We start from the raw sequence: 23,627 nt of genomic DNA on the forward strand, positions 1-23,627 counted from the left end.
TCATTTCATTTTATCACACACACACACACACAAACAAACACCCCTCATAACAGTCAATGTGTAAAAAACGAATGAATCACAAAAACTTGTCTTTCCCCCCGCCCTCTTACTTTCTCGAAACCCAAACATCATTTACATACTTTTTTATTTTGAATAGCAAGCGTCTTTTTTTTGCTACCCAAACCAACCAATGTGATGAGATAAATCAACTTCATGCGCGAGTATGGCTCTGTAATGCTGCAATGCTGCAATATCATATACAGTACAATCCGTGATCTTTTTCATGTTGCGTTGCATTGTCACACTTGGGTTGATATGGTGATACAAGGCTTTGAATATGATGATGGGAAACATCAAAGATTCTGATCTGTTCTAATCTATCGTATAAATTCATACAACAGCTTTCTCAAGTTCTGTCATTCCTCACTTGCTTTTCGTTTTTCGTTCTCGTTCTGTCATTTCCTCTGACATCATCATCAAGAAAGCCTCCTCGTCCTCACCCCTTTCCCATGTCAAGCATGACTTAAATCATTCCACCACGACTCCCACCTCCACCGCCACTCCCTCCCATTCCAGTCCTCTTCGCTTCCTCCGTCTGCTTCTTCAGCTCCCTCTGTCTTTCCTCATAAGCGTCATAAGCGTACACAACAGGTTTATGATGTATCAAAACATCGGCAGTTAGACTTTCATCGGAATCGGAATGAGAGTCGGTATTTGTATTTGCGTTTGCGTTTGCGTTGGCCGTTGCACCTGTTTCTCGAGTTCGAGGATCCGTACCTGGATTCGAGCTGAACATGTCATTGGGATCAAAGTTGTCTAGAAACAACCACCAAGCTATCAGCGGAGATCCTTAGAATCACTGCTTCAAGGTCGCGCAACTCACTGTCTTCGTCGACGACGGCTCGTCTTTTCCCCAAAGCCTTCCGACTAGGTTTGAGCGGAGCAGGAGGCAAATGATCACCATCCTCATCCAAGTCCACCGTAGGTCCCGCAACAGCACCCGTACCAGTATCACCTGTCCCACTCCTCGAAGGCGGATTGGATCCAGCTCCCGAGGTGCCTGTCGCCAGACTGACTTGACTCTGGTTACCGTTCTTAAAAGGACTAGGTAGAGGTCTCGGTCCCATCTTCACCCTTCCGAGGGGCGAGTTCGTCCGGCTACCGCTCGTCGGACCCGTCGGTGATGAGGAGATTTTAGGAGGATGAGGTAAGGGATGTCGATCCGGAGAGGGCGTTCGAGATCGATCGGTATATGCGCCGCGGAATGGCGGATGCGCATGATTGGCATCGATGGGTCGGGGTGCAGCAAGAGGAACATCTAGCTGCCGAGGTGAAGACGAGACTTTGTATGGGGGCTCCATCGGCAGTCGAGTATGAGGAGCAGGCGATGGAGATCGGGATGACGAAGCAGTCTGCTGTTGACTTGGTGCGAGTAGTCCACCATTACTGTCGAGCATCCCTTGTTGCTGCTGCACCGAGAACGCTATCAGCCCGAGGACAAGGTCTGTAGCACTGTAAACACTCACCATCCGGTCCATCCTCGTCTCCTTCTTGCTTCGTTCTCTCACCTCCCGCATCTCCCTCTCATCCATAGCCATTCTATCGAGATCATCATGCTGCTTGAGTGCTTCGGCCAGCGCGCTGTGCGCATCGAACAGGGAAGCGAGAGCAAGTTCCTCGGGAGTCGACTGATGTGGCGTATCCGTCTCAAGGGTACCACCGCCATCGAGAATGAGGTTCGCATGTCGTTCTCGAGAGCGAGCCGCCTCAGCTTGAGCCCAATCCATCTGGTTGGTCAGAGATTCGTGCGCGTGGAATACTTTGGTATAGAACTCCTGCAAGGAAGTCAGCATATAACACAGACGACAGTAGGAGTGATATTGCTCACCCTGATGACAGGCTTCTGATCCAAATCCTCAGGTCGAGTATATACCAAGGCTTCGCTCAACACCCTCGCACTCTCCCTCGCGGCTGTGCATTCATCCAGCAATCGCTGAACGTCGTCACTGTGATTTGGGAGATCCGTATATTTCGGTCCAAACGCGTTTGGTGACGGACCACGATGAGGCATAGGAGGCGGAGGAAGGCCATTGTTCAGTGAGAGGTGTTGCAGATTAGGAGAGGAAGCTTGACGTGAATTGGCAACAGATTGAGGACCGGAACCATACGCGTTGTGTGCACGAGGAAGCGGGTACGGTTCAGGATTGAAGATCGGGTGGTCAGCAGGAAGAGTAGTGCCCTGCGTCGTTAAATCAGCAGGAGATAATAGCCAGCACCATGGTAGACTCACAAAGTCTGGTTCGTCCGGGGTTTTGACCTTTTTCCACAGATCAACCAACGGTTCCGTACCCTTCTCCATACCATAGGAGAACACTAGGTCTGCAATGATGTCCGTGAACAGTCTATGTGTGAATTCCGAAACGAGGGGTTTGTTGGGTGGAGTGAAAAGGATAGATTCGAGGACCGCGACCATTTTCTTGTTTGCACCAGAAGCTATATCAGCAAAATGTTAGCTTGGGCGCAGCAACCAATTTGAAAGAATAGCTCGTACATCTGAATCCTTTGACGGTCACATTCCTCATCAACAACAGCCATACTTTGGCAGCATTCCGTCGTTGAGCCTCATTGCCATCGCGGAATTCCCGTCGAATCGCTCTGACCGCTTCCTTGCTAACTTCGCTGCTGTCTGAGTGGTTGATCCGATCGCATACGTCGTACACCGCAGCAGTGGATGGGTCGTAGTTTGCACAAAGTAATTCTGAGCACGTAGGGAGCATCAGTCTGTGTTCCAGGGCACAGTCCAGGACCTGTTCGAACTTACGAATAGCTGAAGTGACGTCGTCACCATGATTTGCGACCGCTGCACCTGAGACCCTCCTGCCGCCCACTCCGCTGAGACCTAACAGCCTCCCTCTCGGCGCATCCTCGTGGTCGTGCTGACTCACCGAATGGCCGTGGGCCGAAGTTGATTGACTCTCGGTTTCCCGCCAACCTCCCTCGACACTCGGTTCATCCATCGATGGTCTAGGCCACCCGTCTCCTTGTTGCTGCCCATCCTCTTTCCTATCTCTGTCTTTGTCTTTGCCCTTGCCCTTCTTGTCTCCCCATCCCATGCCCCAGAATCGCTTCTTCTCCTTCCCATGCTCCTTCGAATGGTCCACTTCCCCACTCCGTTGATGACTTGCTGGCATTTCTTCACCCGGTGAGTAAAGGTTGGTTGATAGATCGATTGAATGCGGGGCGACGGCGGGTTGACCACTGTAGTTATACGGTCTGGGTGCGGGGAAAGAGGTGATCTGTTCGGGAATCGGATAAGAGTTTGATAATGGCGACCGAGAAGGCTGAAGTGGTAAAGGAGGGAGTGAGAGGTTGTTGTTTGGTGATAATGGCACGGTGCTGTGTGGAGGGGCAGGGAGTTGATGTTGATGCACAGACCCACCCAGGTCGTGCTCGGATCGATTAGACCCGTTACCCGAAACAGACATAGCCGAGGCGGATGAATATCCACGATCACGACCACCAACTCTGGACATGTCCACTTCGTTGTTGTTGCCTACACTGGTCCCGTAAGGAGCATTAATGGTCGCCTGGAGACTTGAGTGAGATCGTCTCATACTCTGAGGATAGGAAGGATGGGATGATGGAGGAGTCGGCGGTCGTGCTCCGGGAGGTAAAAATAGAGTTGTGTGTGCTGAGATGGCGCTTGAAGGAGACGCAGAGGACGGTGAAGTGGCGGATTGAGCGAACGAGGCGTTCGGTATGGGCAGCGGCTGAGAGGAATAGACAGGATCATACTCGTTCCCCGGTGGGAACGACGACGGGTTTATTGAGATAGGTTGAGCGTTTCGTCCGTCCGGCATGACATTCGGCGCTTGTGCTCGTGATAGCCGTCGACCATTCTGAGCAGGAGGTGGGATCTGTGATCTCAACGCAGCTTCATCCCTCTCTCTCATCTGTTGTTGTATTTCAAGCATACTCGGTGGTGCTCCGCCGCCTGAAAGGTTTCTTTCTTTGCCCTTCTTCCCTTTACCTCCATGTGTTATCATCCCAGCAGACTGTTGTTGATCTCTTCCTACATCGACAGGGAACGGTGTCACCTCATTGTGATGACGATGAGCTCCCATTGCCCACTTGTGTTCATGACTCGCTGTCGAATCAGCATCACCTCCGCCGCCACCTGCTGCACCGCCGCCGTTGAAAAAGGATGACAAGCTCTTGTTGATCCCATGAGGAGTCGAAGATCCGGAAGGAGGTGTGGATGACGTCGAAGGTGGTGGTGGAAGAGGATCGACGATAGGTGTCTTGCTATTTCGGAATAGCCTTTTCATTGTCGTCTTCGTCTCTTCTATGGTGGCGACGATGAAAGGCGATGATATTTACAAATGTAGTGGTGAGATGAAAGGAGCAGGTAACTCGGTGGAATGATGATCAATACGAAGTGAGTGGTCGTAACAGTTTTTTGGGGTATATGCGGTGCCTTGTCCTTGTCGATAAGCGCTGCGTATGCTATAGCTATGCAAACCTCCACGTATGCGTACTTGATCCAACGTCGACTCGTCTCGATGATCGTCGTTGTTTCCGGGAGGCAAAAGGGGTTCGTAACCAATCGAACAAGGTGCTGCGAGAGTGATTGGGAAAGAGCCAAGTGAAGCAGTGTCTGCGTGTGTATAGCAGTGAGTGAGTGACTGAGTGAGTGAGAGTGAGCACAGCATACAACGCTGAGACAATCCCACCAACAACCGACGGAAACATATGGTAAACACGTGGTATTTGCAATGTTATCAAACATATCACGTCCAACCCGAGTGATTATACACACGTCACCTCACTCCGCATCTTGCCGGAAACACATCCACACAACAGCGTACAAAGGGAACTCATCCTCTCCACTAACCTGGTCTTTCCTTCTTTCACTCCTTCGTCGATTGCCATACTCACACATTCCATACATTGACCACTATGGCAGACGCTAACGACCTCTACAAAGACGACCTTTACGGTGGTAAGTCGCGCTCCATCCCTCTCACACAAGTCATGAGAGGTACTGACTTACATACCCCTTTGTCCTCCTTCCTTCCTCACTAGATCTCGACCTTGAAGACCTCGATGCTTCCCAATTGGAAGAATTAGTCGAACCTCCTGAGCTTGAGCCTGCACCAACAGCGCAGTCTTCCGTGGCTCAGACACCGGCTGTCGCACCTGCACCTGTTCAACCCGCCGCTGTGCCTGTTCAACAACAGACCTTTGGAGGCGGGTTCCAACAGCAACAGCAGCAACAGCAGCAGCAGCAGGATGATGGTGGTTTGGATAGGATAAGACCAAGTGATATGCCTGATGAGGGGTTAGTATCGATTTCTCCATTGGCTGTGTTTGCGCGATCTCGGGTACGAACTTTGGCTGGTTGAGTGGCGTGTCAGAAGAATGAAACGGACAGCCGTAGGCGTGTCTTTACCGTTTTGGGTGGATGGTTCTTTGGCTGGACCGAGTGTATCAACTGGACCGTTATAATATCGCTCTTGGGAACTTTCCGCGGAAGCACGCCTCTCAGGTGAATGGCAGAGCCGTTTTAGAATATAACCAATCTCGACAGGACAAGTTAGACAAATAGTAACGTACCTCTCTGTCGAATGGCTCTAGCCATCTAGTTCCTTTTCATCACCTAGCGATTGTAGACCCATAGAGTTGAGCTGAACTGATACATAACTCTATTACTACACTACTACTACTACCTTCGATACGACGAATGCTACCTCTGCTATCTCTACGATGTGTACACCTTCCCTCTTCTTGGTCTCACATCCTCCCGATCAAACGACAACTCAATCTCAAATGCACTCATCCAAAACATACGTCAATGTTCACACCTAACTAACTATATCATCAATATCTCTATATCACCCTCATAGCAAGATGTTCATCGGTGGACTTAACTGGGAAACGACGGATGGTTAGTCTCTCCCCCGACCACCCACCCGCTCTCTTCCACTACCGTTTCCCCCCTCTTCATCCCCTTGATCTGAATCAGCACACTGATATCCAACACATATACCCTCTAGACGGTCTCAAGGCGTACATGGCCCAATTCGGCGAGATCGACGCATGTACCATCATGCGAGACTTGAATGGCAGATCAAGAGGATTCGCGTTCTTGACATACAAGAACCCGTCGAGTGTGACGCAGGTCATGTCGCAGAACCATCATCTGGATGGTAAGCAGGTGGGTCTGGTCGTGCTCTTCTCATCATCAGCGTCTATCCTTGCAACTTCCGAGTCCCGCAAGACCACCCTGAAACTAATATGGTGCTGAGCCACGGAACTTATCAATCGTCCGAATGCTCAATGAATATATTGCTGATACCGTTTGCCCTGTGATATCTCCAGATCGACCCCAAACGAGCTATTCCTCGAGCGGAACACGAACGAACCGCCAAAGTCTTCGTGGGCGGCTTGGCCCCTACGGTCAATGGCGAATCGCTCAAATCTTTCCTCACGCAATTCGGTCAAGTGATGGATGCTACCGTCATGTTTGATAAAGAGACTGGACGATCGAAGGGTTTCGCTTTTGCAACGTTTGCCGATGAAGAGGCTGTGGGGAGGGCGATGGCAGCGAGTGGGATTGAGTTGGAGGGGAAACAGGTGAGTGCGGCGCGTTTTGCGGAAGAGAGGACCATGGTGTTGTCTTTGGACGGCGCCAGAGGGAAAACAAACAGGGAATCGGGGGGTCTTCCTCCTCAGCCCTCAAACGAGTTTAAGGCTCGGTCATGGGCAAATGTTTCCTCTGGGACCTTACTGATGTGTGCACTTTAAATGCAGATCGAGATCAAGAAAGCTCAACCTAGAGGTGCGGGTACCCAACCTGGCAAATTCGGTCAACAAATCGGCGGCATGGCAGGTGGCGGCGGTGCCCGATTCGGCGGTCAAGCGACTACGGGCTTCAACCCCGCTCTCGGAGGTGGTATGGGCGGATTTGCAGGTGGCGCAGGTGGTGTTGGTGTCGCGTCGGGTGCAGGAGGGTTCGATCCCAATGCTATGGCGATGATGTATCAGAATATGATGAAAGGTCCTGGAATGGGTGAGTGTGGTGTAGCGATCCCCTTCTCTCTCTTCATGCTTCTTCGACCTCTGGAACAACGATCATCCTTCCTTTCGGTACTATGATGTCAAGAGAGCGAGCAAGTGCTGATGTTGATTTGTTTCTCGTGACGTAGGCGGAATGATGGGTGGATTCGATCCCAATTCCATGGCAATGATGTATCAAAACATGATGAAATCAATGGCCGGAACAAACGCCCCTGCTATCAACCCGAACATGGCCATGCGTAATGGCGGGATGGGTATGGGCGGTATGGGCATGGGCGGTATGGGTATGGGAATGGGTATGGGAGGTATGATGGGTGGGATGGGCGGGATGGGGATGGGTGGGATGGGTGGTATGGGGGCTGGAATGGGAGGTATGAACAGGGTGGGTGGGACCGGACTTCGAACTTGTCAATTACGGCAGAAGCCTGTGCACGTTACAGCTATGACTGCCCTCACGCTGTATCGTCATCAATGTCCAAGGCATATTGCTGACGTTTAATGATCTTCCCCTTTAGCAAATGGGAAGCACTTCCGCTCGACCTATCCCCAACGCTCCCCGAGGTCCAGCAGCGATGCGCACCCCAACCGGACCCGGCGCAACTGGTGCTCAAGGAAACGGAGGCTCCACAACTCCTTCAGCGAACGGAGGACCGGGTGCTCAGCGATATTCGACACAAGGTTCGGCAAGAGCGAAGCCGTACTAAGTGGCGTTGGCGTGGTGGAGAAATTAGTCATTGTGGTCTGACCTGGCCTTTCAGGAGATATGTACAAAATCCATTAGCATGTAGATCGTATCATGGTCCAGTCAGAGTCAGAAGTGTCTCCTAATCGATGTGTGTGTGTGTGTGTGTTTCAGAAGCAGAATACGAGTGCAGTATGTTGCAGCAGTGGGCACGATTTAGGTTGTTTGAGAGAGTGACGAATCATGAGTGTCGATGCCTCTTGAGAGAAAAGCGAACGAACAACAGATGAAGTCGATGATCGAGTCGAGATATGAGTATAGCATATAACAACAGGGCTCGTGAGCCGATTATGAAGTTAGAGATTGTGAAAGAGATATTATAAGAGGTCTGAACGATAAATACAACTATACACAATGTCTATCGAGATGTTCACTCTCCCTCCCCCCCCCTTCGCAGCCCCGCCCATATCCACATTCCCCCTTAGTCATCCACTTCGACATACCCTCCTTCCTGCTCTACCTCAAGTCCAATACCCAACGTCCCGCCCACTACTTCCCCTATAAATCTCCTGTACCCATCTTCATCCTCACTCTCCAATATCGCCGAATGTACAATATTTACCCGTACCGTATCTTCCACATCTTCTTCCACTTCGGCTTCGGCTGATCGCCCGGAGGAGAGCGGGGTCGGTATTCCAGTAAGCGAGGAGAGAACTGGATGTCGATGTGAGATTGGAGGTGAGGTTGATAGACTGGACGAGATTGAGGTGGCGGGTGTGTAAGGTGATCTACCAACCCCACCAGAATGAGATGATGTCGATATCGTCTCCGACCCTGGTGTAAGAGGTGGAGAGAGAAGTCCGTACGCATATCTCGACTGCGACTGCGATGGTGGTGTCGATGGTCTCTTCTCAACCTCGATTCTGGCTATAGCACATTCGCGTTGCTTGGTAGTCCGATCCGATATTTTATCGCTGAGGACTGCTCTCCTCTGATCCTCCCAATGTTTCTTCAGACCTCTTATATCCCTCCTTGTCAGATGATCTATCCCCACAACTCTGACTTCCTCCAATCCCGTCACACTGCCTCCACCCTCCTCCTCATCATCATCACCATGGATCGATACCACCTTCATCTCCCATAACGCTTCGAAGGGGATCTGATCCAATCTAGAGAGGTCCAACCTCCTCACCGATGTCGGCAGACCTCTCAAGAAAGTCCGTAGTGTCTTCTCCGAAAGAGAAGGACAGGAAGCGAGTGATATTTGTTCAAGTTTCCCCAATTGCGATGCGAGTGGGAACGAAGTTATATTTGTAAATCCTATATCAATCTCCCGGAGATCCTTCATCCGCGAAATGATCTCGATCCAACTCCCATTCCCACTAAGTGCGCTACCTCTCAAGTCAAGTTTGCGAATCCCATTACCGATAGTACGAAGTACGTCTTCCAAATCTGTCGAAGGGAGGTAGGGCGCTGAGAATGGTAGACTGAGAGAACGGAGTTGGTTCGTTGGGATATGTCGTAGCAGTTGAAGGATTGTAGTGGAAGGGTTTTGAGTTCGTATACTTGGATTGAGGAGAGGATAGGGGAATAAGTGGAGATGCAATTCTCGAACAGAGGGCAGTATTCTCCTCAACAAGGAAGGTAGTTCTCCTTCCCCATTCCCATCTGGCCGGGTTCGGGTGGAAGGTAATGTCGTTAGTGTGAGCGTACGATGTAGACTTCCACTGAGGGCGACTTCGCCTAGTCTAGGAGAAACAAGTCGAAGATTCAGAAGATCTTCAAAGTCGAGCCATGAGAAAATCGAAAGTAATATTTCGTCCGGTAAACTTAGTAAAGGTGAGCTCCCATCACTAGGTGGGAGAGGTTGGTATACCTTTCGATATCGGGCTAGGTAGTGCAATGATGACGACGATGATGAGGAAGAAGTAGACGATGTCGAGGTGAAGGAAGACGAGGGAGCGTAACGTGTCTTGGGAAGAGCCGAAGGGAGAAGTGAGAGGTGGGAATGGTGGGTTAGGATGTGGGTTGGGGGAAGGAGGGTGATGTCCATCTTGCGAGATGAAAGCTGATCGGTACGTCGTGTGACCGAGGTAACGATATGGCGGTCAATTGCTTCGAGGTGAGTATCGTTGCGATGTGCTCCCTCGTACTGCTCGAGATAAGTCGATGATCGTTCTTCTGGTGTATAGATGTTGTGAAGTTGCAAGGACAAGTCAAAGGCATGATACTGTATCCTCTTCGTCGTTCCCTTTGTTATTGTCCATCATTGAGTACGTCATCAGTTTATTCCCAAAAGCGGACATCACCGTCCGGAAACGGAATTACTTCTTCTCACGTTCCTGGATTTGCCACCCACTGCACCGTGGGAATGTTTATCTTATTGTTTATGTATGGGCTCATCTATAAAGTGCATATGGGGGAAACATTAACCTATTTTGGGTTTGGTACTACTAAATACTGCTAACTAATGCAGAAACATTGAGGGACATGAAATTCGTGTATATGGCATGATACGCCGACGTGATGGACGAGGAAGGCGGAAGTGTTGACAGTTGAGGTGGATGGCGAGGAGAGAGGGTTGATTGTTGTATCCTTGTGTGTATAGGACGTCGAGATGCGGGAGATCTAGGGGTAATGATCCAACCTCGGGGTCGGATGGTGAGACGGACGACACTCGTGATGAGGTTTAAGCAATGATGCAACACCCAAACTTCTTCTCCTCCTTCTCCGACCTCCTCTTACCGCCATACGCTTCTCTATACCCTCCTGCATCATGGGCGGGACCGACCCCTCCATGTCCTTGATCACGAGTGAGCACAGCAGCTCGAGTGGCCGCTTCGAACACTGCGTCGACTCCTTCGTTGAGAAGCGCCGAGGTCTCAAAGTATCCACGGGCACCGATGGAGGTGGCCATGCGTTGACCCTATTCGGACATGAGGGTCAGCTTCAATTAAGTGGATCTTGAAGCAGGAAGGCGGAAAGGTGGGATTGATATGTCAAGGATCACGCACCGTTTCCCTATCTGTGAAGCGCTCCGGGCTGAATGTGCCATTGGCGATAGCCTTATCTCTCAGATCCGCTTTGCATGCCACCAGAATGACCGGAATCGCTCTCCCACATATAGATCGAACCTCCTCGATCCACTAAACGTGAAGCGTAGAACATCAGCATGCTGGACCGCCGAATGTGTGCCTTTCTTCGTGTCGACTCACCTTTTGTGAAACGTTGTCTAGAGAGTCTGGGGTGTCAACGGAGAAGGCGATCAAGATGACGTGAGCTTTGGAGTAAGATAGTGGTCGTAATCTTTCGTATTCTTCTTGTCCACTAAGCAAGAAACATACAGTCAATTCTCACCCCACCATGTATGGCCTGAACAAGGAGAGGGTTGTAGCCGAGACAACTCACGCTGTATCCCACAGTGCCAATTGCACAGGCTTTCCATCCAGCTCTATCTCCGTCACATAGTTGTCAAACACGGTTGGTTCCTATTGCAAGTCATTTCGTCAGCTTACCAATGTCCACCATAGCTGAGAACTCGGAAACTCACATAGGTCTCTGGGAAATGCCCAACGGCAAAGACGTTCAACAAACTTGTCTTTCCCGCAGCTCCATCACCAACAATGACGAGCTTCCGTCGAATCTGTATTGCCGGTCAGCTTATTCTTGACTTCATTGTTGGGAGAGAAGCTCACTGCTCGGCTGTTCGGACTTCCTGACATCTTTCCTTATCCTGATTTTTCGTAAACGTTGTGCGTTCTTTCGATAACAGATAGGGGAATGTGTTGTAGTTCAATCCGAAGTGGATATGATATCGGCTTCCCTGGTCGTTCGGTATGACGGGGTGAAAGGAAGTCTATAAAGGAAGCAGAGATGGTGATGCGACGATGATACGATTGTTGTGTAAATTTGTGCTTATGTGTGTGATTGATTTCGTGTCGATTCGGTATGCAACGATCTTGATTTTATGTGGTTGCTTTTGCCGTTGCGCTGATGCGAACTTTTTTGTGTTGCTATTCGGTTCCGTTCCGGCTTTCTTGATCGGATCTGAGACAGCAGCTATCATCCCATTCTATTAGCATACAGTTCCAGATCCCACACCTGCGATGATGGATACCGTGCTAAGATTGGGAGACACGTGGGGTAGGTGCGACACATGTCATAGCCAGGAATGTGGACATGTGTAACTCACCACTGAAGGTATGAGTCCGTCCTTGTTGATGTGCTATCTATCCTATCCGGCCAAAAATGAAGAGGAGGAGTTGATAGTGCTAATTACTCTATTCCGTTGTGGAGTGTACTTGTTTTGGTCCTTGTTGTCGTGCACCGTATTTCGTCGTCGTTCACTGCTTGTACTACTGCAGATTGTAGAGAGAGACACGGGAGAATGCAATTATATGGTACGAAGAGCGATAGAGGCAGTAGTAGTCATAAATGGGTTGGTCACCGTTACCGCTGCAAAGTTTATATTAACCGGGATAGCGAGTGCGTATGTTCGAAAAGAAACCCAAGACAACGGCGTATGTAGAAAGTCGGAAGGTGCGGTGCGGATCGGATACAAGTGGAGGTCGCAGGCAGGTGCTTGAGCTGATGTACGTGAGTCTGCGTCTACTATAGATTATTCACTTTCTATTCCGGAGCAAGTCGATTTCTGTTCCGCTTTACTCTACTCTAATGCGACGTCGATTGGGATTGTGATGTGATGTGAAAGATGAAAACCTGATTGATGATGATAACTGCGCCCACGAGAGAGAGAGAGAGAGAAAGACGGTCTATCGGTCATTCCCTTCGGGTGACTTGACTTGATTTTATGACTTGGGAAGCACAAGGTGAAAAATCAAGCACGGACCTGAAAACATATGCTTTGATGCGTCACTATCACTACTCTCTGTGCAGTGCATCATCATTGACAAGTACAGTCAAGTACATGCATCGGTCAAGTGCGAAATGCAAGTCTTTTGTTTGTCTGCGTCGACCAGCAGCCCAGCAGAGCAAGTGCGGTGCAGAAAGACAGGGTAACTTATGTGCATTCTTGCATCATGACCTTGACTAACGGTGAAATTCCCATACACCGTAACATGCTTGGTTCGTGCCTTGGCGATGACGAACCCTGCGGTGAAAGGATAACCCACGTGGTGAGTACCCTCGAGGAAGCGAGAGAAAGAAAGGCTGATTAACTTATATCCGACGCCACATGTAAGCATCGGTGATAACATAAAATAGCACCGCAAACGCCGAGCTACTTTCGTTACTTGGACTTTTGCCTTCACTCTGTCCACTCACCATACACGACTACGGTTCTGCCTGCTTTGGTGCCAGAGACTGACAGACTGACACACAGGGTTCTCGTTCTCGTTCTCGCAACGCAATCTTCAATCACATAGTATCAAGTAGTCTCCTTTTGCCTTCTTCTCAACCTTCAAGTTTATTTGACTCAATCAAAAAGCCTCGGTGCATCTTCGCCCCTTCCCAAAACCGAAAAGAACAACACAATGGCTGAGACTCGAGGTGGATTCGGACGTGGTCGAGGTGGTGCCGGTGGTCGAGGACGACGAGGTCCCCGACGAGGCGGCAAGAAGGAGGAGGAGAAGGAGTGGTGAGTGTTGCACAGAGGAGAGCAGCTGCTGGTGTCCAAGAGGAGATGGAGAGCGAAAGGGAGCTGGGAGTCGCAAGTCAGAGGATAGAGGAGAGATGGACGGATACTGGCAGCTGGAGAAGGAGCGTTGAAAGGGACTTCAACAAACTGATATACCACTTCCGCAGGGTCCCCGTCACCAAGCTCGGTCGATTAGTGAAGGACGGCAAGATCAAGTCCATGGAGGAGATCTACCTCTTCTCTCTCCCCATCAAGGAGTTCCAGATCATCGATCTCTTCCTCCCCGCCCTCAAGGACGAGGTCATGTCCATCGCCCCTGTCCAGAAGCAGACTTCTGCCGGTCAGAGGACCAGGTTCAAGGCTTTCGTTGCCGTCGGTGACTTCGACGGGTGAGTGGAGAGCGGTACAAGGGATGTTGGGAGCAATGCTGATTATGCGTTACAACTCCTTTCATCCTCTTTTCACGATTCATAACATCGCTCAATCGAACGCGACTATCCTCGACCCCGCTCTTCCCCTATACAACCACTCCCCCACCTCACAGACACGTCGGTCTCGGTGTCAAGTGTGCCAAGGAAGTCGCTACCGCTATCCGAGGTGCCATCATCGTCGCCAAGCTCTCCATCGTCCCCGTTCGACGAGGTTACTGGGGTTCTCACATCGCTGAGCCTCACACCGTCCCTTGCAAGGTTTCCGGCAAGAGCGGTTCCGTCATGTGTCGATTGATCCCTGCCCGTGAGTGCTACGCTGTCCTCTACTCGAAGCAATCACTGATCTAGCATTCTCACCTCTAGCCCGAGGTACCGGTATCGTTGCCGCCCCCGCTTCCAAGCGAATGCTCCAGATGGCTGGTATCCAGGATTGTTACAGTGAGTAATCAACCACTCCTACCGCCAGCTCGAGAGACAGCGGCTGACAGTTCTACTCTGCGCCTACAGCCCAATCCAAGGGTTCTACTGCTACCCAGGGTAACTTCTTGAAGGCTACCATGGCTGCCCTCGCCAAGACCTACCAGTTCCAGTCTCCCGACCTCTGGCAAGTCATCCCCGCCGGTCAATCCCCTTACGACGAGTACTCTTCTCACCTCCAGATCGCCGCCAAGAAGGCCGCCAACTACTAGATCTGATAGCAAGTTGGATTGGTTTAGGTGGACGTTTTGTACTTGGGATGCGATGATTTTTCTATCCTACAAGGGTTGTTCGCGCGCACTGCACTACCTTCGTTGGTATTTTGAAGATCGCAGATTGAAACGTTGCAGAAAGTTCTCTTCGGCATCGTGGACGGTAATGATTGCGGCCCGGATTTGTGTGTCTGTGTGTCTGGGAAAGGTGCTCTATCGCGTTTGCGATCATCATCATCATCATTTTAGCCTTGTGGGAACACTCTGCCACACGTCCGGTCTTGACTATTGCTCCCTCAAACTCGGGGCGATGTCTTCTGTACCGCCTGTATCCATTGCTTGTGTATCTTCTCCTTTCTGGCCAGGGTTATGATGATATGGAACTCACGTGGAGCAATATTTGATGAAGGTTTCGGATCCGGCGGAATCTGGTGACAACACGACTTTCTGGTTGTATCGAGCGTACAGTGTTGCAGCTAAGACTCGATGGTGTACCTTTGTTGTACTTGTACTCGACGTTTAGAGATTGTTCTCCAGTCGTTGTCCAGTAGGCAGTTGCCGTTCTTCTCCGTCGCCCTTCAGATAGCTGGTCAACTTGTTACTTGACTCACTCGAGCTTCTTTTCCTATGTTGGACCGGCCCACAATGACGACGTCCACCACCCTCCCCTCGACCGGACCTTCACCAGCCCTCTATCCCAAACTTCTCCCTTTGCTAATCTCTCAACTGTCACACTCACCCGCTACACCCATCCTTCTTCCCCTCCTCCAGACGACACTTCACATCATCGCTTCTATCCAACTTCGACCGCCCTCCGCTCCTATACCCAGCTCAACATCTACTGTACCTCTACAAGCTTTACTCGATCTCTCATCAGCCCACCCGGGAATCATCAAAGTCCCTCTCCTGATCGATTCTTTACTCGCTTATCCACTATATATCTCAACTACAATCAACGAGATATTCGATAGGGTATTCGAACATAATCCAGACCTGGTAGAGATATTTCGAATCGACATCTTCCCCTCCTTGCTTAACAGATTAAGATCAAACGAATCGACCTTCGTCCAGATTGGAGTAGCGACCAGAATTCTTCTGGCAAGTATCAGAGCACACGAAGAGATTGTTGCGTTAGCTCTGGAAGATTCAGAAGATGTATTTCGAGCACTATCAATCGCATATTCCTCCCTCGGTACATCTGACGAGGTCAAAGGGGTAGCGATCAAATCTGATATTTTGATGATTTGTCGAGAACTGTTGAGCAGAGTAGGGGGGCAAGGTGCAAGTACCGAAGCGATGTTGAGATTTATGGGTCAAGGTCAAGAAACACATAATGAACAAGGTCAAGATGGGGCGTTAAGAGGGAAGGGATTGAGAAGTGATTGGGAAGATGTGTTTGGATCAGGATCAATGTCGGGAACGTTATCGGTGGACTTGAAGAGTCTCTTGGAAGGTCGGAGGGATGAAGAAGCGAGAAATGACCTGGTGAGTAATGACTGATCGTTGTCCCTTTAATTGTGGAACTAGGAAGCTGATGTCGAACCGATTACGAAGCGAGTCCAATCCGTACTTCAGCTCTTCCCTGGACTACCACCCCATCTCATCTTGTCCGCTTTGTCCCATTCACATTTCGCCTCCCTGCCTTCCGGTTCTCGAGCCACTCCGTCCGAACAAGCTGCTCCGCTACTTGAATCAATCCTCAATGGCGGTGAAGGCCTACCAGAAGACCTGAACGAGTTGAAAGTCGCGGTGCAGAATCTGGCAGGTCAAGAATCTGCGATCGTCGAGCAGAATAACGGTGCGAGTGCTGTTGGGTCTCCGGTCAACGGGTCGTCTGGCCAAGGTCAGAGGCAAGAAAATAGGAGTAGAGTGGATCGAAAGAATATCTGGAATGAGGAGGAACTCGATATTGGTAGGCTGAAACTGAAAGATGACGATTCGTGCGTGTCTGCCCTTCCCTCCTTGTCATCGCTTGCTTCTTACATTCTGTTGAAAGGATCACTGATAGTTTCGTTTGCAGTGCCCTACTAACATTGTCCACGGCTATCCCAGATCACTTACGCGCCTCCATCATGCGACTCGTAGAGTCTCAAGCTCAAGAAGAAGAAGAGAGGAGGAGGGCTCTGAGAGAAGCTGATCTCTTAAATGATGACGATGACGATCTCATGGGGGACGACGATGTTACTGGTCCGAAGGGATTGAAAGTCGGTGGAGGAGACAGCGATGACGGAGAAGAGCTGAGCGAGGAAGATGGTGTCAAGGTGAGTTGCCCTTTCCTTGTAGCATATGACCCCGTTGTCTCGAGCCGCCAGACTATATATGGGAAGTACCAAGACTCATAACTTGTACGAATCCGTTCTTGTAGATATCGCGAGACCAGACCTCTGCTGGTCAATCTCGTGGACCGTCAGATAAAGAACGACTCAACCTCCTTCGATCTACGTACATCGTCAATCCTACATTGTTCGATAGGGATGGTATCACCCGACGTTCAGATGAGAGGAAGAAGTTGCGTGCTGCGACAGGTTGGGACGATGGTCAGATCGAAGGGTGGAGAATCATGTTGGACAGGGATGTGAGTGATCTCCGCCCAAAGTCCTCTTATGTGATGCTGATGGCTGGATGGATGTTATAGCCACACAAGGAAGCGATACTTGCTGCACACAGTGAACGAGCCAGTCGAGCACGAGATGAGCAACCTCAAAACGGCGAAGCGACCACCAATGGTGAATCGAGCTCTCGGTCCAGCTCGACAAGGGGAGGCAGAGGCGGTAGAGGCGGTAATGGAGGAGGAGCTGGCGGAGGCGGGCGTGGTGGAGGTAGAGGTGGAAGCGGAAGTGGAGGAGGAGGAAGAGGTGGGAGAGGTGGCGGTGGAGGTGGTGGGAAGGAGAGTAAATCGTCTCGAGGACATTCGAATGCTGCGAGGACAAGGGGTCATGATCGCAAAATGCGAGGTATGGGCGCAGGCGCGGTCTAGTCTCACCAACTTGCATAGTGGACTCAAAAAAAGACACGAGCACACTGCCCATAATGGCTCTACACATCCTATGCATTTTACATAATCTATGTCCATGAGATTGAGCCCAACAGCTGTTGTCTGATAGATAATTTATGCTCCAACTCCACCCCATACTAATTTCCCATCCACGATAACCCCTTTCGCTTTCACTTCCAACATCTCATTCTCCGGGACAGTCAACAAATCATCATCCCAGATCGTCGCGTCGAACCGTTTTCCAACAGTTAGAGAACCCGTCAAATTCTCGGAGAACGAAGCGTAGGCAGCTTCACTCATTTTATGTTATCAGCTTCCTGAGTACAAGTGCGTGAGTGGATAGACTAACCATCGATCGTCATTCCTCTCAAGGCTTCTTCTCTTGTCAATTTTTCAGCGGGAAACCAACCCCCTGGACCATGTGGTGATCTCCCATCTTCACTGAGACGTGTTACGGCCGCATAATATCCTTTGAGAGGATCGATAGATTCCACTGGGAAATCTGATCCGAGGGCAATACGACCGCCGTGGCTGAGAAGTGATTAAAATGTTATATTAGCCTTCAGTCTTGATTGTTATTGTGATTAGTGATTATTCGAGTGGTACCACTCACTTCAGATAAGTTCGCCAGGCGTAGGCACCTTTGATCCGTTCGGAACCAATACGGTCCTCGGCGTACCACATCTAAATATACAATGCATATCAGCAGGCGTTCGCAAAGGGAAGTCCAGGATGCAGGAACTTACATCGCTCGTAGCATGAGTAGGTTGATAGCTCCCGATCACTGCACGAGCACGGCCAACATCAGTACTGGTGATCATTGGAAAATTGGAAGACTCTTGTCCAGTAACAAAGGCCAGACTCACCTCCTAGTTTCGCAGCTCTCGCAATATCTTCTGGTCGCAGTATCTGCGCGTGTTCCAATCTGAATCGCGCTTCGCGACCTCTGTCGGGATCAGATCCGAAGGTAGATTCGATGGCATCGAGGACTGTTTTGGCCGCTCGATCGCCAATTGTGTGGACATTCTATGAAAGACGAATTGATGAGCTTGATCATTTCCGTCACAACGAACTGGACAGCTCACCACTTGCCATCCCTATACAAGTAGACCGAAATTCGTCAGCTCGTACGATTATGATAATTAGAGGCGGTAGTTGCGCACGCACCGCTTCATACCACTTTTTGATGAGCGGTTCCCAGACCTCTTCCTTCTTCAACATCAACCCGTTCCATCCAGGTTTATCAGAGTAGTCGTCTGTCAACGCTGCGCCACGAGAACCAAGTGCTCCGTCGGCAAACATTTTCACAGCTCGGAGGGTATAGTGGCCGTCTGAGGCGACGGCAAACATTAGCATGACATAGCACCTCGGTACGGAGGAAAAGGAAGGAGAACAGATGAGATCGCTCACCTGGATCGTCGAAATGCTCGATTTTGTCGCCACAGAAATCTTCTTCTCGCCCGCAAGCCAACTAGGTTGATTGTTAGCGGTTTTATCGACCTTTCATTTGCAGAGAGATGATAACAAACCATCGAGTAAAAGCGCATTGGCAATTTTCTCTCCTTAGCCATTCTTCACCCGAACGTCAGCTGGAATGTACGGCCAGTTGACCTGTGGGAAGCAGCTCACTTAATGAAGAACTGTTGATCTTCCAAGAAACCCTGAGCGTCATGAACCCCTGTCAGACCTTTACTCAGAGCGTCTTTCACCATGATGTCGAGATATCGTTCTCGATCCGCATCGGTCCATGGAGGTCTGATCGCTTTCAACAGCTCTATCGCGTTGTCGACCTGGAAATACAATCCCCAGACAATTGCATCCCGTCAGTAAAACATCAGAGATCGGATAATCAAGGAGGTTTGGAACACACAAAGACACCGGTCGGTTTGCCATCCGCGTCGCGAACGACTTGACCACCATCGACGTCGGGTATGTCGCCGAGCATCTTGAGAATAGCAGGAGACACCCATTCGACGTGGAAATCGACTCTTGAGAGACTGATCGGTAGGTCTTTCAGCAGAGAAGACTTCGCGAACTCGGCCTGCGTGCAGGTACGAAATCAGCCTAAATCAGTATCTCCAATGCGACTTCAGCATTGTCTATCGAGACGAACGACCCACGGCTGTGGGGAACTCTTGGCCCTCGAATAAGTTTTGATCCCATCCCAATCCTTCTATCCATGTCCCAGGCGGAGGTGGACTAGCTTTTACAAAAGCTTCGACTCGCTCGATCACTTCGACAGGGGAACGACAGCCGTACAACGTGAGTTGTTGCGCTTGACCGTAGACCAGCGGGTGACCATGAGCATCGATCAGGCCCTAAACAAGAATTGGTTAGCAAGCGTAGATATCACCTGTCACGCTATGGGTTTCGAGATGCATTTAAGATTGGCTCACCGGTGTCAAAGTCTGACCTGGCGCAAGGTAGAGCACCTGGAACTGGTTCAGTGGTTTCTGACCATCTTCCCCGTTGATCCACTTCCGTCTGATCTTGCCTACAAGACGTTGCTCAATGTCAGCACGAAAGATCAAATCTTTCTTCGACTTCATATGCAATGATGATAAAAGCACTCACCTAAACTGCCAGTGTCAACTACCTCTTTCCCATCAACCACGACACACTCTACCCCTCCCACTCCTCCTTCTATAGGCACAGTATACACCTTCTTCCCATCCTTGGAACAGATCGCATACTTCTCTGGCAGCTGTCTCTGATCATCAACAGAGTATGTCAGTGGTGCTTTCGGCTTCACGGTTTGTCTCTGAGCATAGACTACGAAGAACGCAAGTATGACCAAGGCCAAAGAGAGATGGAGCGAGCGAGTTGGATGACCCCTTCTTGGGGGAGGTGGAGCTCGCTGATATGACGTTACGGGAGTAGAGGATGGCTGAGTCGTCCGTCTTCGTAGTGCTGGTTCGGACATTTCGTGTGAGCGAGGGAGGGCCGTCGTGAGGGACAAGAACAAAGTAGGACGATAAGATTATCGATTGATCCAACGATTGACCGAGCTATCGGTGGTCAACCTCCATTCACTAACTTTCCCACGGTAGACAGTGTTGTGTTGTGTTGTGTCGTGTTGTAGGGAATGTCAATGACTGAGTGTGTCAGGCCTGCAGAAACAATGAGGCTGCAAGTTGATGTGCAAGGAAGCAACACTGAGAACAATGATAGAAAATGAGTATAGGGTCTGATGTTGATGCCTTTTGGTACGATAATACAAGTCTACTCGACCAAGGACTCTGCCTGCTGCTTCCTAATATAATTACCTCTTCTGGAAGTCACTTGTGGAACACCTTCTTGTTGTTTATGAGTAGCTTCTAAATATGAGTAGCTTTTGAGAAGAAGTCCTTCCTGCCTTCTCAGAACCTGCTCAAGACCCCCCTTGTACATGTTGCTTGCTTGCATGCATTGATCTCAGGAGTAGGAAACAGCTGATAGCACATGTGGTGTCATCATGGGCGAAGTACCCTGTACACAATAAATCACAGTCACCCAAATAATGTCTCTTGACACAATACATTACTTTATAATCTCAATATTTGCATACCACAAATCCACTCAATATACACAGTCAAATATCTGGTTCACTTTCTACAGCTTTTATACTAGGAATTCCCAGCTCATTCAGCATGATTATGCAACAGTCCCTCTACTTCTTCCTCATCACCCCCATGACCACTTCCTGCCTTCTTCTCCAGCTGCTTGGGGATGAAGGAAGTAAGAATCACTGCAGGGAGAACCAAGCAAAACAACACTGTCCATGAGATCTGACGGCCAACAGATCCTGCTGGGAATTGTGTGGAGTAGGAGTATAACCAACTGTTCCAGTGAATGGTGTCAGTACTCAATGATGTATGATGAAAAGGGTCACAAAAAGCTGATCTCACCCCCCAACTGCAGGTCCTGTAGCTTTCCCTGCTGACTGAAATGCAGAATGATTGGGTGGTCAGTATATAGCAGTTGGAATAGTCATAGCATGATATGGGAGACTCACCCCTGCAATCAAGCTGAGTGCCATTCCTGTAGCTCTTAGATGAGGATAGTCATCAAAACAAGCTACAAAGAACTGGTGAGCAATGCTGATAGCATTACAGGTCAGCATATGTACACTTGCAATCATCATTGATTGAATGAGTACTCACGGTAATGAGTAAGCATGGAGTGTCGTCATCCCATATTGCAAGCACAATGTCTCATAAGTTGCTTTCCTGCCTTTGGTAGCTGCCCACTGAACCAGTGGGATTCCTAGCGCTTCTACAGGGATGATGCCCGTAGTTAGGAGAAGTCCCCGTTTAGCACCAAGTCCCTTCTGGATCATTGGAACCATTAAAGGGGAAGTGAAAACATAAGCGAGTTCAGCCATGGCTATCAATCTGCCATTGTTTTCCACCTGTGGTAGAATCAGCGCCAGGCAATGTCTTCCTCAAGACAGTCTGGGTGAGAATGGAGCCTCACAGATAGACCTAATCCTCCAGATGGTACAGGTGTGTAACCCCATACCATGTAGAACCCTTGACAAATTGCCATGTTTGCTTTTGGGACACTGACATCAATAAGATCATCACATACCATTGATCTGAATCTTACTTACCAAATTGGTACACTGAGGTCAAGCAGCACAGAGCAATGCATCAGTGTCAGTGACCAGCCATCCTACATGATGACTCACCGCTCCAAACCAGCAGCACTGTCTTGTAGTGAGGCACTTTCAAAGCATCTGCTAGTCTTGTTATCTGCTGTTCCTCAGGTTGGGTGTTGGCTTCCAAGGGCTTGCTCTACCACCCTTGTAAGCAAAGCCTATATAGGTCATGATCGTGGTGCTATGATTTTAACCTACTTCTTTGAGCATAATCAGGTTTACCAACAATGCAGTAATACTCCTTTTGGTGCCGTCAGTTCAGCTTCAACCTACAGAGCTGAGTTTGTGGGAAGGCTTACAAGACAGTTGTTGTCAAACAAGGTAAAGCATATGGATAGTTCTTAAATTACACTACTTCACCACCTAGCCATCTGGGCAGCTTGTGATAGGGACTTGACAACTCTCCACCAAGTGTTACACCCAGCACAATCCCAACTGTGAAAGCCGGATCTGTGATGGCATATATGCGAGCACGGTTGGAAGGATCAGAAATCTCAGCCGGAATGACTCTGTTGACGGTTTGAGCAGGGTTGAAACCAGCTGTATATCATTTTCAGTCAAACTTTCACACCGACTGGAAGCTAACATTCAGTCACTCACCTATTGCTCTCCAAAAGATGATCCATCCAGCACTCTTTCCAAACCCCACCAATGCGGTCGAACAAACTGGCAAGATGAAGCCCAAGATCAAACACTTTTTCCTTCCAAACCTATCAGCCAATTTTGCCCAGAAGATTGCACAACTAGCCTCAATGAGCATCAAAGAACCTTCAGCTATCCCACCATAAAGACCAATCTTGTCTTGTGGTGTATTGATGGAGGTAAGGAATTCAGTGATAAAGGGGAAGATGCAGGAGAAGGATGCCGCTTCAGCGATCAGCAAGAGACAGACTGGAACAATCTGTGACCATGGCATGGGTGTTGCTGAGGATGGGGCTTTGGTAGAGCAGCTGGAGATGGTGTGGACATTGTTTGAGTATGGAACCTCAGGAGAGAAGAGAGGAGTTTGCTCATTGGGTTGTGACTGATCCATTCTGGCTGTGGTAGATTGTGATGAAGGGTGGTGCAGATTGGCAAAGTACCTCTTTGGTGCCTTGAGGGGTTACATATCTCAATATATCCCATTGGACCTGTACCACAGATCCCAAACAAGCAGTTGAAAGGATTTTTGGGGCAATCTTACCATCTCAGAGGTGCATGAGGACGGTTTCATAAAAGGAGGCATGCTTCATGGGTGCTTGACCTGGCCTATACAAGTATGACACTGTGACATCCTCTCTCTGCCTGCCAACAAAGACCAGTGCTGTAGTAGTGCCTACCAAGGCCCAGAGAATGCAATGCTAATGAGCTCCAGGTCTCGAGTGCAAGAGATTGACTGGGATGATTGTCTATAATAAATGATGATATACATTCAGAATGCAATTCTCAAGCACCTCAAGCAAAATATAGTATGCGACAAGACCAAACATGTACTACGCAATACTCCCAGTCCAGAAATGTCTTCTCAGGCCCAAA

At 49.6% G+C, this 23,627-nt stretch overlaps 8 protein-coding genes across 8 annotated transcripts; 3 read left to right on the forward strand and 5 right to left on the reverse strand.

The window, feature by feature from the left end:
- Nucleotides 1-523: 523 nt before the first annotated feature.
- Nucleotides 524-4,328, reverse strand: CI109_106386 (uncharacterized protein; the record flags this gene model as incomplete). The annotated part of the gene is made up of 7 exons (XM_032007030.1): nucleotides 524-816; nucleotides 884-1,469; nucleotides 1,527-1,835; nucleotides 1,889-2,239; nucleotides 2,291-2,493; nucleotides 2,552-2,758; nucleotides 2,822-4,328. The coding sequence occupies 7 exons, from the start codon at nucleotides 4,326-4,328 to the stop codon at nucleotides 524-526; spliced, it is 3,456 nt and encodes a 1,151-aa protein (XP_031858672.1).
- A 631-nt stretch (nucleotides 4,329-4,959) lies between these two features.
- On the forward strand, nucleotides 4,960-7,784 carry CI109_106387 (uncharacterized protein; the record flags this gene model as incomplete). The annotated part of the gene is made up of 9 exons (XM_065967833.1): nucleotides 4,960-5,002; nucleotides 5,086-5,341; nucleotides 5,907-5,947; nucleotides 6,057-6,217; nucleotides 6,382-6,636; nucleotides 6,814-6,955; nucleotides 7,010-7,072; nucleotides 7,209-7,462; nucleotides 7,596-7,784. 9 exons carry the CDS (start codon nucleotides 4,960-4,962, stop codon nucleotides 7,782-7,784), a joined length of 1,404 nt encoding a protein of 467 aa, XP_065823905.1.
- A 459-nt stretch (nucleotides 7,785-8,243) lies between these two features.
- On the reverse strand, nucleotides 8,244-9,815 carry CI109_106388 (uncharacterized protein; the record flags this gene model as incomplete). The annotated part of the gene is made up of 1 exon (XM_032007027.1): nucleotides 8,244-9,815. One exon carries the CDS (start codon nucleotides 9,813-9,815, stop codon nucleotides 8,244-8,246), a length of 1,572 nt encoding a protein of 523 aa, XP_031858669.1.
- A 636-nt stretch (nucleotides 9,816-10,451) lies between these two features.
- On the reverse strand, nucleotides 10,452-11,484 carry CI109_106389 (uncharacterized protein; the record flags this gene model as incomplete). Its single annotated transcript, XM_032007026.1, has 6 exons — nucleotides 10,452-10,688; nucleotides 10,777-10,908; nucleotides 10,978-11,089; nucleotides 11,171-11,250; nucleotides 11,313-11,405; nucleotides 11,458-11,484. 6 exons carry the CDS (start codon nucleotides 11,482-11,484, stop codon nucleotides 10,452-10,454), a joined length of 681 nt encoding a protein of 226 aa, XP_031858668.1.
- Nucleotides 11,485-13,254: 1,770 nt separating this feature from the next.
- CI109_106390 (40S ribosomal protein uS5) lies at nucleotides 13,255-14,478 on the forward strand (the record flags this gene model as incomplete). The annotated part of the gene is made up of 5 exons (XM_032007025.1): nucleotides 13,255-13,358; nucleotides 13,526-13,747; nucleotides 13,903-14,093; nucleotides 14,153-14,227; nucleotides 14,297-14,478. The coding sequence occupies 5 exons, from the start codon at nucleotides 13,255-13,257 to the stop codon at nucleotides 14,476-14,478; spliced, it is 774 nt and encodes a 257-aa protein (XP_031858667.1).
- Nucleotides 14,479-15,105: 627 nt separating this feature from the next.
- Nucleotides 15,106-17,455, forward strand: CI109_106391 (uncharacterized protein; the record flags this gene model as incomplete). Its single annotated transcript, XM_032007024.2, has 5 exons — nucleotides 15,106-15,963; nucleotides 16,033-16,418; nucleotides 16,499-16,739; nucleotides 16,844-17,053; nucleotides 17,114-17,455. The coding sequence occupies 5 exons, from the start codon at nucleotides 15,106-15,108 to the stop codon at nucleotides 17,453-17,455; spliced, it is 2,037 nt and encodes a 678-aa protein (XP_031858666.2).
- A 132-nt stretch (nucleotides 17,456-17,587) lies between these two features.
- On the reverse strand, nucleotides 17,588-20,396 carry CI109_106392 (uncharacterized protein; the record flags this gene model as incomplete). The annotated part of the gene is made up of 14 exons (XM_032007023.1): nucleotides 17,588-17,763; nucleotides 17,823-18,004; nucleotides 18,087-18,157; nucleotides 18,220-18,257; nucleotides 18,340-18,499; nucleotides 18,559-18,570; nucleotides 18,641-18,804; nucleotides 18,884-18,944; nucleotides 19,003-19,045; nucleotides 19,103-19,263; nucleotides 19,344-19,514; nucleotides 19,594-19,791; nucleotides 19,870-19,967; nucleotides 20,048-20,396. The coding sequence occupies 14 exons, from the start codon at nucleotides 20,394-20,396 to the stop codon at nucleotides 17,588-17,590; spliced, it is 1,884 nt and encodes a 627-aa protein (XP_031858665.1).
- Nucleotides 20,397-21,093: 697 nt separating this feature from the next.
- On the reverse strand, nucleotides 21,094-23,145 carry CI109_106393 (uncharacterized protein; the record flags this gene model as incomplete). Its single annotated transcript, XM_032007022.2, has 11 exons — nucleotides 21,094-21,292; nucleotides 21,361-21,395; nucleotides 21,468-21,552; nucleotides 21,616-21,863; nucleotides 21,929-22,005; nucleotides 22,065-22,076; nucleotides 22,143-22,248; nucleotides 22,311-22,353; nucleotides 22,412-22,452; nucleotides 22,549-22,652; nucleotides 22,713-23,145. The coding sequence occupies 11 exons, from the start codon at nucleotides 23,143-23,145 to the stop codon at nucleotides 21,094-21,096; spliced, it is 1,383 nt and encodes a 460-aa protein (XP_031858664.2).
- Between the last annotated feature and the right edge of the window lie 482 nt (nucleotides 23,146-23,627).

Source organism: Kwoniella shandongensis, chromosome 12 (assembly GCF_008629635.2).
Source record: "Kwoniella shandongensis chromosome 12, complete sequence".
In the NCBI taxonomy this organism is placed as follows: Eukaryota; Fungi; Basidiomycota; class Tremellomycetes; order Tremellales; family Cryptococcaceae; genus Kwoniella; species Kwoniella shandongensis.